The sequence below is a fragment of the Stegostoma tigrinum genome, chromosome 14, assembly GCF_030684315.1.
Source record: "Stegostoma tigrinum isolate sSteTig4 chromosome 14, sSteTig4.hap1, whole genome shotgun sequence".
Taxonomy (NCBI): Eukaryota; Metazoa; Chordata; class Chondrichthyes; order Orectolobiformes; family Stegostomatidae; genus Stegostoma; species Stegostoma tigrinum.
Genome location: NC_081367.1, coordinates 57,022,962 through 57,036,109, shown reverse-complemented (window position 1 = coordinate 57,036,109; position 13,148 = coordinate 57,022,962). Strand labels below are relative to the sequence as shown.

Sequence of the window (13,148 nt, the reverse complement as noted above, 5' to 3'; positions counted from 1 at the left end):
TCTCCCTATGTCTGCACGAGTTTCCTCCAAGTGCTGTAATTTCCTCCCACAGTCTAGAGATGTGCAGGTTAGGTGGATCGGCCATGCTAAATTGCCCATGGGATCTGCAGGAATGGGGTGGATCCATGTGGAATGCTCTTGGGAGTGTCATTGTGGACTTGATGGGCTGAATGGCCAGCTTCTAAACTGTAAGGATTCTATTATAAGAATATACAAGTTACAAAGCAGCTACTCTGGGCCTCCTCTTCTAATTACTCACTGTCCCACTACCATCATTGCCCATGCCCCCACTCCCCTATTTCCCTCAATACCCACTCACTCATATGCCTCATTACACCCCCACTGCCATATGACCCCTCTACTTCCCACATTACCCCTGCCCCAAATTCTCCTTATTGTCTACTCCCCTATTTCCCCCATTATTATACACTGCACCACATGCACTCTATGGTTGTCATTCGTAACTTTACCACAGATCTGCCTGAACTCCGCTAAATGGCTCATGACTGTTTAAGCACGGAACATTTCCTCCTCCTTATCACCTCTGCTGCTGACTCGAACCAACTGGTCATCGGTGCACACTGGCACACTCAGAGAGACAGTCTCAGATCTTGACACACTCACTCACTGACTAACAGTTGCCCAGCTCCCGCTTCCCATAGGCTGGCTGGCACGAACACAAGCGCACACACGCAACGCACACGCAGGAATCAGTCGCTTGATTGATGAGAGCCGGCGCCCCATGGTGCTGCCCCCTTAAGATGTGAAAGAGGACGTCAGTTAAATAGGGAGGATCCGGGTGGCAGAATCACCTTCGCGTTCAGATGGTTTTGTCACTTGGGCTTCAGCATCGGGGATGGGGAAGAGCAGCACGGACGGCCGATCGGGGAAGGTAAGAGACAGTGAGAGACTGCACCATCGGTACCGAGCCCGGGACACCAGTGCGTTTATTGTAAACCTGCTCCTGAGAACATGCGGGACTTGGCTCATTCCTCAGGGGAGCCCTAGGAACTGAGCTGCACTCAATCTTATCAGGAAGTTATCCTCCGTTCTTACACACACACACACACGCACACACACACATTTTGGCTCACAGCCTTCCACCTGTTGAGAAATGACCCGGAATTTCGATAGTGCCTTTCACGTCCCAAAGAACCAAGCCAATCGAGTATTTTCTCCAAGGGTTGGAACGTAACTGTTAGAACGAAAGAAACTTGGCAGCAAGTTTGTGCACAGCAAGCTCCCACAAACAGGAGCGTGGTTGACTAACGATAGAATGAAACAGAAACAGAAATTGCTGAAAAAGCTGCCGCCAAATTAGAGTTAACGTCTCGAGTCCAGTGACTCCACACATGCTGCTAGACCGGCTGAGCTTTTCCAGCAATGTCTGATTTACAGCATCCGCAGTTCTTTCGGTTTTTATTCAGGACAGAATACGGCTGAGATGACTTTAGCTCCACATCAGAAATTAAACGGGGCCTCGTGTCCAAGCCCAAAAAGACTATTCTACAGTGCAACACATCCTCAGTGCAGACCCTCCGACAGTGCAGTGCTCCCTCAGTGCAGACCCTCCGACAGTGCAGTGCTCCCTCAGTGCAGACCCTCCGGTAGTACAGCTTTCCATCAGCACTGACCATCCGGCGGTGCTCCCTCAGTACTATCCCTCTTACAGTGCAGCGCTCCCTCAATACTGACTTTCGGACAGATCGGTTCTCTATCAGTGGTAACACGTGTGACAGTGCAGTGCTCGCTCAGTACTGACTCTCCAACGGTGCAACATTCCCAGAATAGGATATTTGTGTCCACTTTGTTATGTGTTCAAACCCCTGGAATGGGATTGCAACAAGACATTCTGATTCGGCGCCAAGGGGGATTGAAAGTGTTGTCTACAAGAGCAGAAAATGCAGAAAAATACGCCAGTTAAAACAACAAAAACTCTCGAGTGGGGAGCATTTACAAGAAAGAGAGGAATGCATTAATCTAACTGAATTTCAATAATCATAGATTCCCAGTTCAGAAAGTTGCCAGTTATGTTCAGCCAAACGATCTTTGCTCATTCTGATGATTATCCAGGGAGGTTTGGAATGATTTCTATTCGGCTGTATAATTTTCGGTTGTTGTTCTTGGGGATCATCGATAAATATCGATGCGGGTAGCTGGGATCAGCAGTAAATGTTAACCTATTCCTGGCAGTGCAAGAAACTCAGAAACACGGTCAACTCAGTTGTATGTTAAAAAGAAACAACCAAGTCAGTACTTATAAATTTCTGACATTTGTGTCCGTGTTTCAGGGGGAATGTAACAGTACTTTTAGGGGTGTCCGGGCCGTATGTCAATATTTTCAAGGGATCTTTGGGGAACGTATCAGTATTTACAGAGAATCGCAGAGCTAAGGTATTTTTTTTAAAGGGGGCTACCTGGGGAATGTGTCAGTATTTACCTGGAGCCTCCGGGGAATAAAGCACTTACTCGGGATCCTGGGGCTAGTGTCAACATTTACGGGCGATCGATGGGATTTATTGACAATACAAAGGCGTCATTGGATATCTAAATTGTTTGTTAGCTTTTCCTAACGCCGTTGTGAGTTGTCAGCAACCAGCTGGCAAAATTTGAAAGTTTACTTTTCACAAATCCGTAGAATCTCCTAACGTGTGGAAACGGGCTCTTCAGCTCAACAAGCCCAAAGCGACCCTCAGACCCATTCTCTACAACCCACATCATTTACGGTGGCTCAGTGGTTAGCACTGCAGCCTCACAAGCGCCAGGGACGCGGTTCGATTCTAGCCTCAGGCGACTATGTGGAGTTTGCACATTCTCCCCGTGTTAATGTGGGTTTCCTCCGGGTGCTCCGGTTTCCTCCCACAGCCCAAAGATGTGCAGGCCATGCAGGTGGATCGGCCATGCTAAATTGCCCGCAGTGTTTAGGTTATAGGGGGATGAGCCTGGCTGGGATGCTTTAAGGGGGCAGTGTGGACTTGGGCCGAAGGGCCCGTTTCCACACTGTAGGGAATCTAATCTACACATCCCTGAACACATCTTTCGACTGTGGGAGGAAACCGGAGCACCCGGAGGAAACCCACACAGACACGGTGAGAACGTGCAAACTCCACACAGACAGTTACCCAAGGATTGGGGAGGGGGTGGGAATTGAACCCGCTGCGGAGCAGGAGCGCTAACCACTGAGCCGCCTTAAATGTTCCTCTGATTTTCTGTTTCTCCCAGACCAAAAATGCTGACAGTTTCCACTCCTTGACTATAGGGTAAAGCTATCAGAAGTATTGCCTGTCCCGGATCTTTACCTGGATGGATAGTATTGGTGGGCAGTGGGGCTAGGAAGTGTTAAGGTCTTCTGCAGAAGTCACTGAGCAGTCTGAGAAATATAGCTTTAACATCGTGAACCTGGGGGTTCAGTGAATACGGCCCACTTAACGAGAGACATTGTTGGTGACATTGCACGTATCCCATTGCCCGGCTGATCGCATTGTGCCTTTTAAATGTTAAAATGACTGCAAGGCAGATTCTGTCAATCGACAAAAGCAAGAAGGAAACAGGTGATTTGATCCATACCTGGGATATTTCAGTTTGTTTGATCTGTCGCAGCCAAGGTTGGTGAAACTACAAAATTGTCAGTCATCAAGTATTTGGAAGACAAATTGAAGCTTCCTTCCCTTTAGTCCATAGCTTCCATTCCATTCCCACCTTTAGTCCTCCCCTTGTTTCTACTTTCCTACCTTCAGTGTTCCCTTCTCTTCAATTCTACCCACTCTCATTCCTCGGCTTCCCTGCCTTTCCTTTCCCTCATTCCTCACCTCCTGTTCCATTGTCTCCTCAGCCTACCCTGCCATTTTGTAAAAGTGCTTTTGGTAATCATGCTGTTGATGACTGATCCTGGCCAGGCAGCATTTATTGCCCATCCCTGATTACCCAGAGAGCAGTTAAGAGTCACATTGCTGCAGTTCTGGAGTCACATTTGGGCTAGATCAGGTATGGATAGCAATTTCCTTCCCTAAAAGACATTGGTGAACCAGATGGATTTTTCCTGACAGTTGACAATGGACTCATGGTCATCATTAGACTCATTAATTCCAGATATTTATTGAATTTAAATTGCACCACCTGCCATGGCAGGATTCAAATCTGGATCAGCAGAACATTATCTGGGTCTCTGGCTTGAGTCTCTAACTTGTGGTTTTTCACTCACTTCTTTCAGGAAGTGACAGGATTACTACTCCTGTCTGTCTTTGCAGCAGTGCTTGGCTCACTACAATTTGGCTATGGACTCGGCGTTATCAATGCACCCCAGACGGTAAGATTTCTCATCAATGGATGCCTCACCCTTGTCCTGTTGTCCTATGAAAGCAAAATTTTGCATCTTTGTGGCACCCTTCAAGGACCTCAATGTCCAAGCATTTTGCAACCAATGAAGTGTATTAACTGTTGAAGTGCCATGAATGTGGTGGCCATTTCATGTTTCCACAATGCACTAATGACTAGATCATCTATTTTTCATGGGTTCACTACAGTGTGGAACCAGGCCCTTTGACCCAACAAGCCCATACCAACCCTTGGAGCATCCCGTCATAGCCCCCCCTAAGCTACCCATCCCTGAACACTACGGGCAATTTAACATGGCCAATTCACCCAACCTGCACATTTTTGGACTGTGGGAGGAAACCGGGGCACCTGGAGGAAACCCATGCAGACACAGGGAGAATGTTCAAACGCAACACAAAGTTTCCTGACGGTGGACTTTAAATTGATGTTTGTTGAGGGATAAATATTGGCCAGGACACCAAGAGCAATTTCCATTTATTTGCACCTTTAATTTGATAAAAATCTTAAAATTATTCACTGGAGCTTTATCAAACTAAACTTTCAACCAAACCACTTACTAGAACAAATGATCAAACTTATGGTCTCAGCAGTAGTTTTTAAAGATTGTGTTAAAACAGGAGGTAGTGAGGTTGGATGGTGAGTATGGAGGAATTTTTTTTTGGTTTATTCATTCACAGGATGAGAGCATTGCTAGCCAGGCATTATTTATTGCCCATCCCTAATTACCCAAAGGGCAGGTAAGAATCAAAGACTTTGCTGTGGATCTGGAGTCACATGTGGGCCAGACCAGGTATGGATAGCAATTTCCTTCCCTAAAGGACATTAGTGAACCAGATGGGTTTTTCCTGACAAACGACAATGAACTCATGATCATCATTAGGTTCATTAATTCCAGATATTTATTGAATTCAAATTGCACCATCTGCCATGGCAGGAATCAAATCTGGATCAGCAGAACAATATCCGCGTCCCTGGGCTACAGTCCATTGATAATACTCCTAGGCCATTACCTCACTCTTATTCCAGAGGTCAGTATTCTGGTGACTGAAAGCACAGCTGCCAATGGGAAAAGAGTTAAAAGTTAGAGGTAAGCAAGAGGCCAGAATTGGAAAAGATCTCAGAGGATTGTGGGCTGGAGGATATGTAGAGAAGTTTGTGACCAAGGACAATTTGAAAATGACTTTGAAAAGTTTAAAATTGGGCTGGTGTACCTTGCTCTTCTTTGAGCAATGTTGTGTGATTATTTCTGATCGTCAAGACAGAAGATGGGGTCCTCAGGTTAATAACTCAGCCAAAATACTGCCCTATTTACAATGCAGCATTCCTTTAATACCACATCAGATTTCATCCTCAAGCTGCTGGCTCACTGAGCTACAGCTTTATTTGAGAGATACGGGAGCATTTTTGTTACATTATCAGACTGAAATGGAGACTGTGACCTTTGCCACTTCCCTGTATCACTTGGGGATGAAGAAAGGAATAGCAATCCCATTTGTTGTTTAGATACTGTGAAAGATGTGTGTGCAAGTTGTCTCGTTACTAATTTACTGGAAATCAGCCACATTTTCCTGTCTTCTTATAAGATAATTAAACATAATTGATCAGCATCAAGATGAACACACATAAGAACCAAACATAGGAATAGGAGTAAGTTATTCAGCCTTTCAAACCTGCTCCATTATTCAACAAGGTCATGGCTGATCCCGTTGTGACCTCGCTGCACTTTCTTCTCCACACTCAGTAGCCATGACTCGCTTGTCTATCAAACTATTTAACTCAGCCTTGAGTAAATTTAAAGACCCAACCTCCACTATTCTCTAGGAAAGGGAATTAACACTCCATTGACTCTCTCAGAAAAGTCATTTCTCCTCATCTCAGTATTAAAAGGGGGCCCCTCATATCCTTAAGCATTGTTGCCTTGTTTAAGTCCCCCAACCAAGGGTTTTAAACCACCTGTTCTCTGAGGTGAAACATATCTCAGCACAATTTTTCAGAGGACTAGACAGCTTCTCTCTGATGCTCTGGCCAAAAGTTATCCTTCCAGTGATAACACCTAAACAGCTTACCTGATTGCTATCTAATTGCTGTTTCTGGGAAATTGTTACATACAAATTGGGTACCATATTTCCTGTATTATCACAGAGATTCAATTTCCAAAAAAAGTACTTGATTGGCTGTAGAATTTTTTTTATGTTGCCTGACTTTTTAAAAAAAACACATCGAATTGGACTTTAGCAAAGCCTCTGATAAGATCCCTTTAGGAAGATTGATAAGAAGGTGAAGTCATAGGGGATCCATGGTGAGGTGGTCACCTGGATACAGGTGGTGATGGCCTTGTGTTATTACCATTAGGTTGTTAACCCAGAGATGTAGGAAATGTTCTGTGTGCCTGGGTTCAAATCCTGCAACAATGAACTTAAAAACCAGTAAAACGCTGGAATTAAGACTGTAATGATGACCATGAATCAATTGTCAATTGTCAATTGTCAGAAGAAGTCATCTGGTTCACGAATGTGCTTTAGGAAAAGAAACTCACATCCTTGTGAGGTCTGGCTTACATGTGACTCCAGACACTCTGGTTGACTCTTAACTGCCTTCTGGGTGATTAGGGATGGGTAATAAATGCTTGCTTGACCAGCAGCATCCTCATCCGTGAATGAGTGAAAGAAGAAGATAGAAAGTAGTGGTGGAAGGGTGTTTTTCTGACTGGAGATCTGTGACCAGTAGTGTTCTGCAGGGATCAGTTGTTTGTAATATATACAAATGATTTGGAGGAGAATGTAGGTGGTCAGATTAGCAAGCTTGCAGAAGACACATTGATTGGAGGAGCTGCGGTTAGTGAGCAGGATTGTTAGAGGATACAGCAACATACAGAGAGGCTGGAAGCCTGGATGGAGAAATGACAGATGGAATTTAATCTGGACAAATGCAAGGTGATGGAAATGGGAAAGTCTAATATAGGAGGGAAGTATACAGTGAATGAATGGCAGAACCCTTAAAAGCATTAACATACAGATGGATCTAAGTGTTCAGGTTCACAGTTGCCTGAACGGGGAAATACAATGAGATAAGGTGGTCAAATGGTGTATGGCATGCTTGACTTCACCAGTCGGAGCGTATAGTCTAAATATTGGTAAGTCATGTTGCAGCTTTACTTAGGCAACATTTGGAATATTGCAGATAACAAGGCGTAGAGCTGGATGAACACTACAGGCTAAGCAGCATCAGAGGAGCAGAAAAGCTGATGTTTCGGGTCAAAACCCTTCTTCAGAAATTGCATACAGTTCTGGTTGCCACACTTCTGAATGGATGTGGAGGTTTTGTAGAAAATACGGAAAAACATTACCAGGATGTTGACTGGTTCGGAAGGCATTAACTATGAGGAGAGATTGGACAAACTTGGTTATTTTCACTTGAAATTCAGAAGCTGGTAGAAGTTTACAAAATTTGTGAGGCATGGTTAGAATGGATAGTGAGAATCTTGTTCCTTGGATAGGAATGTTCATTACCGAGGGACATAGATTGAATGTAAAAGGGGAATGTAAAAGTATAAAGGAGATGTGAGAGGCAAGTTTTTTTACATGACAAGTGGTAAGGGCCTGGGATTTGCTGCCAGTATAGGTGATAAAAGTAGATGCAATCGCAAAATTTAAGAGTTTTGTCAGATACATGAGTAGGCAGGGAATAGTGAGATACACACTGCATAGAGGCAAAAAACTTTTACTTTAGGAAGGTGTCATGTACTAGTGAAGGTGGGCTGAAAGGCCTGTTCCTATGCTGTACTGTTCTTTGTCCTTTGATTTCAGCTGGCCGTAAAAACGGGAAAGTGTATATTTTAAAGCAAAAGATCATCCAAGAGATGAATGTGGTGGACTTATCACTGAGTCATAATGGTGTTTGGTAGTCTGTCTCATTCAACTCACTCCAATTCTGGCTTTACTCCCTTCCCTCTCCAACACTGTTTAGCTCTTCTTGGCTCCAGACCACTTGGCCTCATGATCCCAAATGATAATTCTCTTGTTGAATCTCCCAGTTTCCAGCTTCCCCCTATGAGTCTCTCATTTTCTCATACCCGCTCAGGCATTAGTTTCCACACGTCCCTGCATTAACCTCCTGTTCTCTTACACCCCTCTCTAACATTCTTGAATTCATTCTGTATCCTTGAAAACACCAAATCCCGTTGAAAAAACCAGTACTCATATGTTGAATTATGCAAATAACTTTCAGGAATTTATAAGTTTTATTGTATGACAGTTCCCGTCTTTTCCTTCTTGACCCTTTCCCTGTCAGGGAACCAACTTGCATTGGAAAATATATGATCTTGTAGGCGGCTGGTGGATTCCTTTCTCAGATTCTTTTTCCTGGAAAATAGAATTATTTTAGAAGGGAATGAGTCTACTGCAGTTTTACATCGTCCACCAGCTGTTGAACTCCAAGAGCTGGAGATACCAAAACGCACGCCATTACTGTCAGCAACTCCTTTAATCACAATCTGATTCATACCTAGGCAGTAATTGCGAATTGAGTTTGCCCTGCAGCAAGTTAGGTTTGATTTAAGTTTCGCAATTGCATAGCTTTCTTTGACACTAATATTCCATTTCTACTCCTCCAATGGAATTCTGTCTTTGGAGAACATATAAAGAATGCAATCCATCGTTACCGATAATGAAGTCATTAAGGGTTAAAATGTGAGACATCCAGGAGTCTCCGTGACTCCAGCACTCAAACATATCAAATCAATTCAGAACAATATTATTGAGAAGAAGAACAGGCATGTTCTCCCCAATGTCTTGGCACAATATCTACTATTCAACCCATTCAGGAAAGGAGAAAATACACTGCCTGGTCATTACTTCACTGCTGTTTACAGAAATTTGGTTCCATTATAATAGTGACTTCAGAACTCCGTTCATTAGCTGTATAACACTGGGGTGGTGAAGACATTAAATTCTCTGACAGTAAACGGTACTGTGACCAAAATAAGTCAGCACAATTTGTAAGTGTGTGGGCATTACTTGCAAGGCCAACAATTATTTTCCATCCTTAGTTCATTTTGTAGAGATGATGAACTTTCTTTCTGAATCATTACACTGTCTGTAGTTTTTCAAGGAAGTTGAATGGGTGTCCATTCAGTTTTCAGAACCCCTTGTGCCTCAAATGCAAGTAAATATAGTATGTATATATAAAAGATGTCTTCGGTTTGCTTGGATGGAGTCAAAGTCCAATTTGTTTTTGTTTCCTTGATATGCTACTGTACAGAGCTGAGCTGCATTTACATGTACTGAACTACACTGTATATAGATAAAGCTTTTTCATGTATAAAGCATATTTTTGAAATGAAGATCCGGGTCAGGGTTGGGAGAGTGTGCTGTCACTATTCTGTATGGGGTGGAATTCCAGGATGTTTACAGAGTATTAGTGAATGAATTAGTAATATATGCCCAAGTTGGTACCACATATCTGACTTTTGTGGGAACTTGGAAGTGATGGTATTTCCTTGTTGTTCTGCGTTAGTGGAAGTGACAGATTTGGGAGGAGTTCCTGAGCAAAGCTTAATGAGTTGCAGCATTAAACTGATGTAAATCAAATCAAGAATCATCAACTATGTGCTTTGTAGTTAGAAATGATACAAAGCTCCCCTAGCCCATCTCCCCAACTCAAAAAATGAGAAAATTATAGAATCTGTACAGTGTGGAAGCAGGTCATTCAGCCCATTGAGTCCACGCTGACAATCCTAAGAACATCCCACCCAGACCCAACCCCTACTCCTCTCTGCATTTACTATCTTAGACATAATGGACAATTTAGCATAGCTAATCCACCTGATCTGCCCATCTTTGGACTGTGGGAAGAAAGCAGAGCAAACGCACACAGATACAGGGAGAATTTGCAAACTCCACTCAGACAGTCACCCAAGGCTGGAATCAAACCTGGGTCTCTGGTGCTGTGAGGCAACAGTGCTAATCACTGTCAAAACTGGGTAAAGTCAGAGATGTGCAGGCATTGAGTAAATACAAAGGTTACGAAAGGAGGAGAGGGAGAAAGGACAAAAGAGAGATTTGATAGGAAAGAGGGAGGGCTGAAAGAGATTTAAAGTGATTTTCAAAAGAAGCAAATATGACGTGAGGAAAGACTTTTCACACAAGTGGTGAGGGTCTAGAATGCATTGCCTAGAAATATGGTGGAGACAGGTTCAACTGAGACATTCAAGAATGAATGGTAATTTAGTTAGAAACAAAGTGCAAAGGCATGGGGGAAAGGCAGGAGAATGACACAAAACCATGATGCTCATTTGGAGTGCCAAAACAAAGACACATGTCTGAATGACCTCCTCCTTCACCATAAAAATTCTATGATTTTCTAAAGTGGATGATGCAAAATGATATAGTAATGGAACTGATAAGCCAAAAGTGGATGGTTCTGGAGGTGTGGCTGAAAAGAAAATAAGCAACATGGCTTTCTAATTCTTTGCAGATTATTGAGAAACATTATGCTCACATCCTCAACATTGACCAGAATGAAACAATGGCTGGCAATCTCACACAATCATCCAACCCAGTCAAAGATCAAAGAATCATCATTTATTGGACTGTATCTGTCTCCATCTTCTGTATCGGTGGAATGTTTTCTTCATTCTTTGTTGGATGTCTAGCAGACAGGCTGGGCAGGTATGTATTTTGATCAAATCACCATTGTAGCTGAGAATATTTAGCCAATTTTCAACTGAACAGGATGAACTATAATTTTTGCTATCTTCCTTAAATTCTCCACTCTCCCAGAGATGACATCACCCAAAATGATGTCATATTTTCAAAATACATGTCCAGTTCTGGGCGCCCTATTATAGGAAAGATGTGAATGCTTTGGAGAGGGTTCAGAGGAGGTTTACCAGGATGCTGCCTGGACTGGAGGGCTTATCTTATGAAGAGAGGTTGACTGAGCTCGGTCTCTTTTCATTGGAGAAAAGGAGGAGGAGAGGGGACCTAATTGAGGTATACAAGATAATGAGAGGCATAGATAGAGTTGATAGCCAGAGACTATTTCCCAGGGCAGAAATGGCTAGCACGAGGGGTCATAGTTTTAAGCTGGTTGGTGGAAAGTATAGAGGGGATGTCAGAGGCAGATTCTTTACGCAGAGAGTTGTGAGAGCATGGAATGCGTTGCCAGCAGCAGTTGTGGAAGCAAGGTCATTGGGGTCATTTAAGAGACTGCTGGACATGTATATGGTCACAGAAATTTGAGGGTGCATAAATGAGGATCAATGGTCGGCACAACATTGTGGGCTGAAGGGCCTGTTCTGTGCTGTACTGTTCTATGTTCTATGTTCTAAATTTAGCTTAAACATATACGAGTGAGAGAAGGGATGAAATAGATCCCTTTTGAATTCCTCATTATTGAACTTCATTAGAGAATGAGTAGGTCAAGTGTTGAGTTTGGCTAGATATTTCTGCAGTTGAATAGACAACATACATTGCCTTTGTTACTTTGTGAAAAATGTGAGGTTCCTTTTTACTTATTCATTCACGGGAAGTGGCATTGCTGGTTAAGCGAGCATTTATTGCCCAACCTTCAAAACTTAACATCAATGCACAATAATTTATTTTCCAACTTGTCCAATTGCGTAGTGTTTTCAAACATTTGGTCCTCTCTAAAGGAATGAATTAAGAGATATTCAAAATAATTCTTTGTGCTTTGATGGAGTAATTAAGGACAAATTGTTTCCTGTGGCAGGAGGGCCAGTAGCCAGAGGGACACAGACTTAAGCTAATCAGCAAAAGAAAGAGTGGGAAATTAAGGATTTTTTTAGACAGTGTGATCTTGAACACCTACGTGGTCGGAGCAAAGTCAATGAAAATGTTTTACGAGGCTTTGGGGGTAGAGTGCAGAATGGAAGCCAATTCGGCAGCTTTTCAAGCACAGGCATGGTGGGCCAAATAGCCTCCTGTTGTTGGTTCTATGAAAGCCCTTAGAACTGAACATGGAAAACCAATCTCTTGAACTGGTCTATATTCATCTGTCTGCAAATGGGGTGTTTAAATGAGATAATATTCAGAGAAATAACTTTTACATTTGATTCTTTTCCCAGACTGAAAGCTATGTTAGCCATAAATATCCTTGCAATAGTTGGTGCTCTTCTCATGGGATTAGCCAAATTTGGCCTATCGCACATCCTCATCATTGTAGGACGGGCTATCACTGGAATTTACTGTGGTAAAGTATCAGTATTATGAATGATTTTTCTTCTGTAATGAGCAGCCTTGCTAATATCTGAATGGCCATTGAAAATTTCTTAACTTCCAACAGAGTGCCGTTGGACATAACGAGGACTTGCTGTGGATCTTGACAAAGTGTCAAGTCACTCTGGAGTTTTGACATTTTATTATATAACTTTGAGCCAATCAAATAGCCAATCAACTTTTTGCAGAAATGAAAAGCTTAGGGATTAAACTGTGCCAGACCATTTTGCCTGTGAATGAGATTTAAGGGGAAATGTTTTTGTCCATTGATTCCTTGAAAGCTAGGGTGGGAAGATGGAAGTATAGGAATACAGGAATAGGAGGAGGCCATGCGGCCAATTGAGCTTCACTTGCTATTTCAATAGATCCAGATTGACCATTTACCTTGAAGGCATTTTTCTGCACTATTCCTATGTTCCTTGATGTCATTACTATCCAGAAATTTGGATACTGGGGAGTGATGTTGGACAAGGTTACCTTGGCATGCAAGTTCAGAGATCCTTGAAACTGGAATTGCAGGTAAACAGAATAGTGAAGATGTTTGGTATGTTAGTCTTTATTGATCAGTGCATTGGG

The 13,148-nt window shown here is 42.9% G+C and overlaps 1 protein-coding gene across 2 annotated transcripts in view; it reads left to right on the top strand.

The window, feature by feature from the left end:
- The first annotated feature begins 647 nt into the window (after nt 1–647).
- The window catches only part of slc2a2 (solute carrier family 2 member 2), a 41,837-nt gene continuing 29,336 nt past the window's right edge, over nt 648–13,148 (top strand). For both annotated transcript variants that reach the window (XM_048542742.2, XM_048542741.2), the window contains exons 1-4: nt 648–892; nt 4,211–4,306; nt 10,810–11,003; nt 12,422–12,546. In XM_048542742.2, the coding sequence (XP_048398699.2) occupies nt 857–892; nt 4,211–4,306; nt 10,810–11,003; nt 12,422–12,546 (451 nt within the window). In that variant the 5' untranslated portion in view covers nt 648–856. The remainder of the gene's footprint in view (nt 893–4,210; nt 4,307–10,809; nt 11,004–12,421; nt 12,547–13,148) is intronic.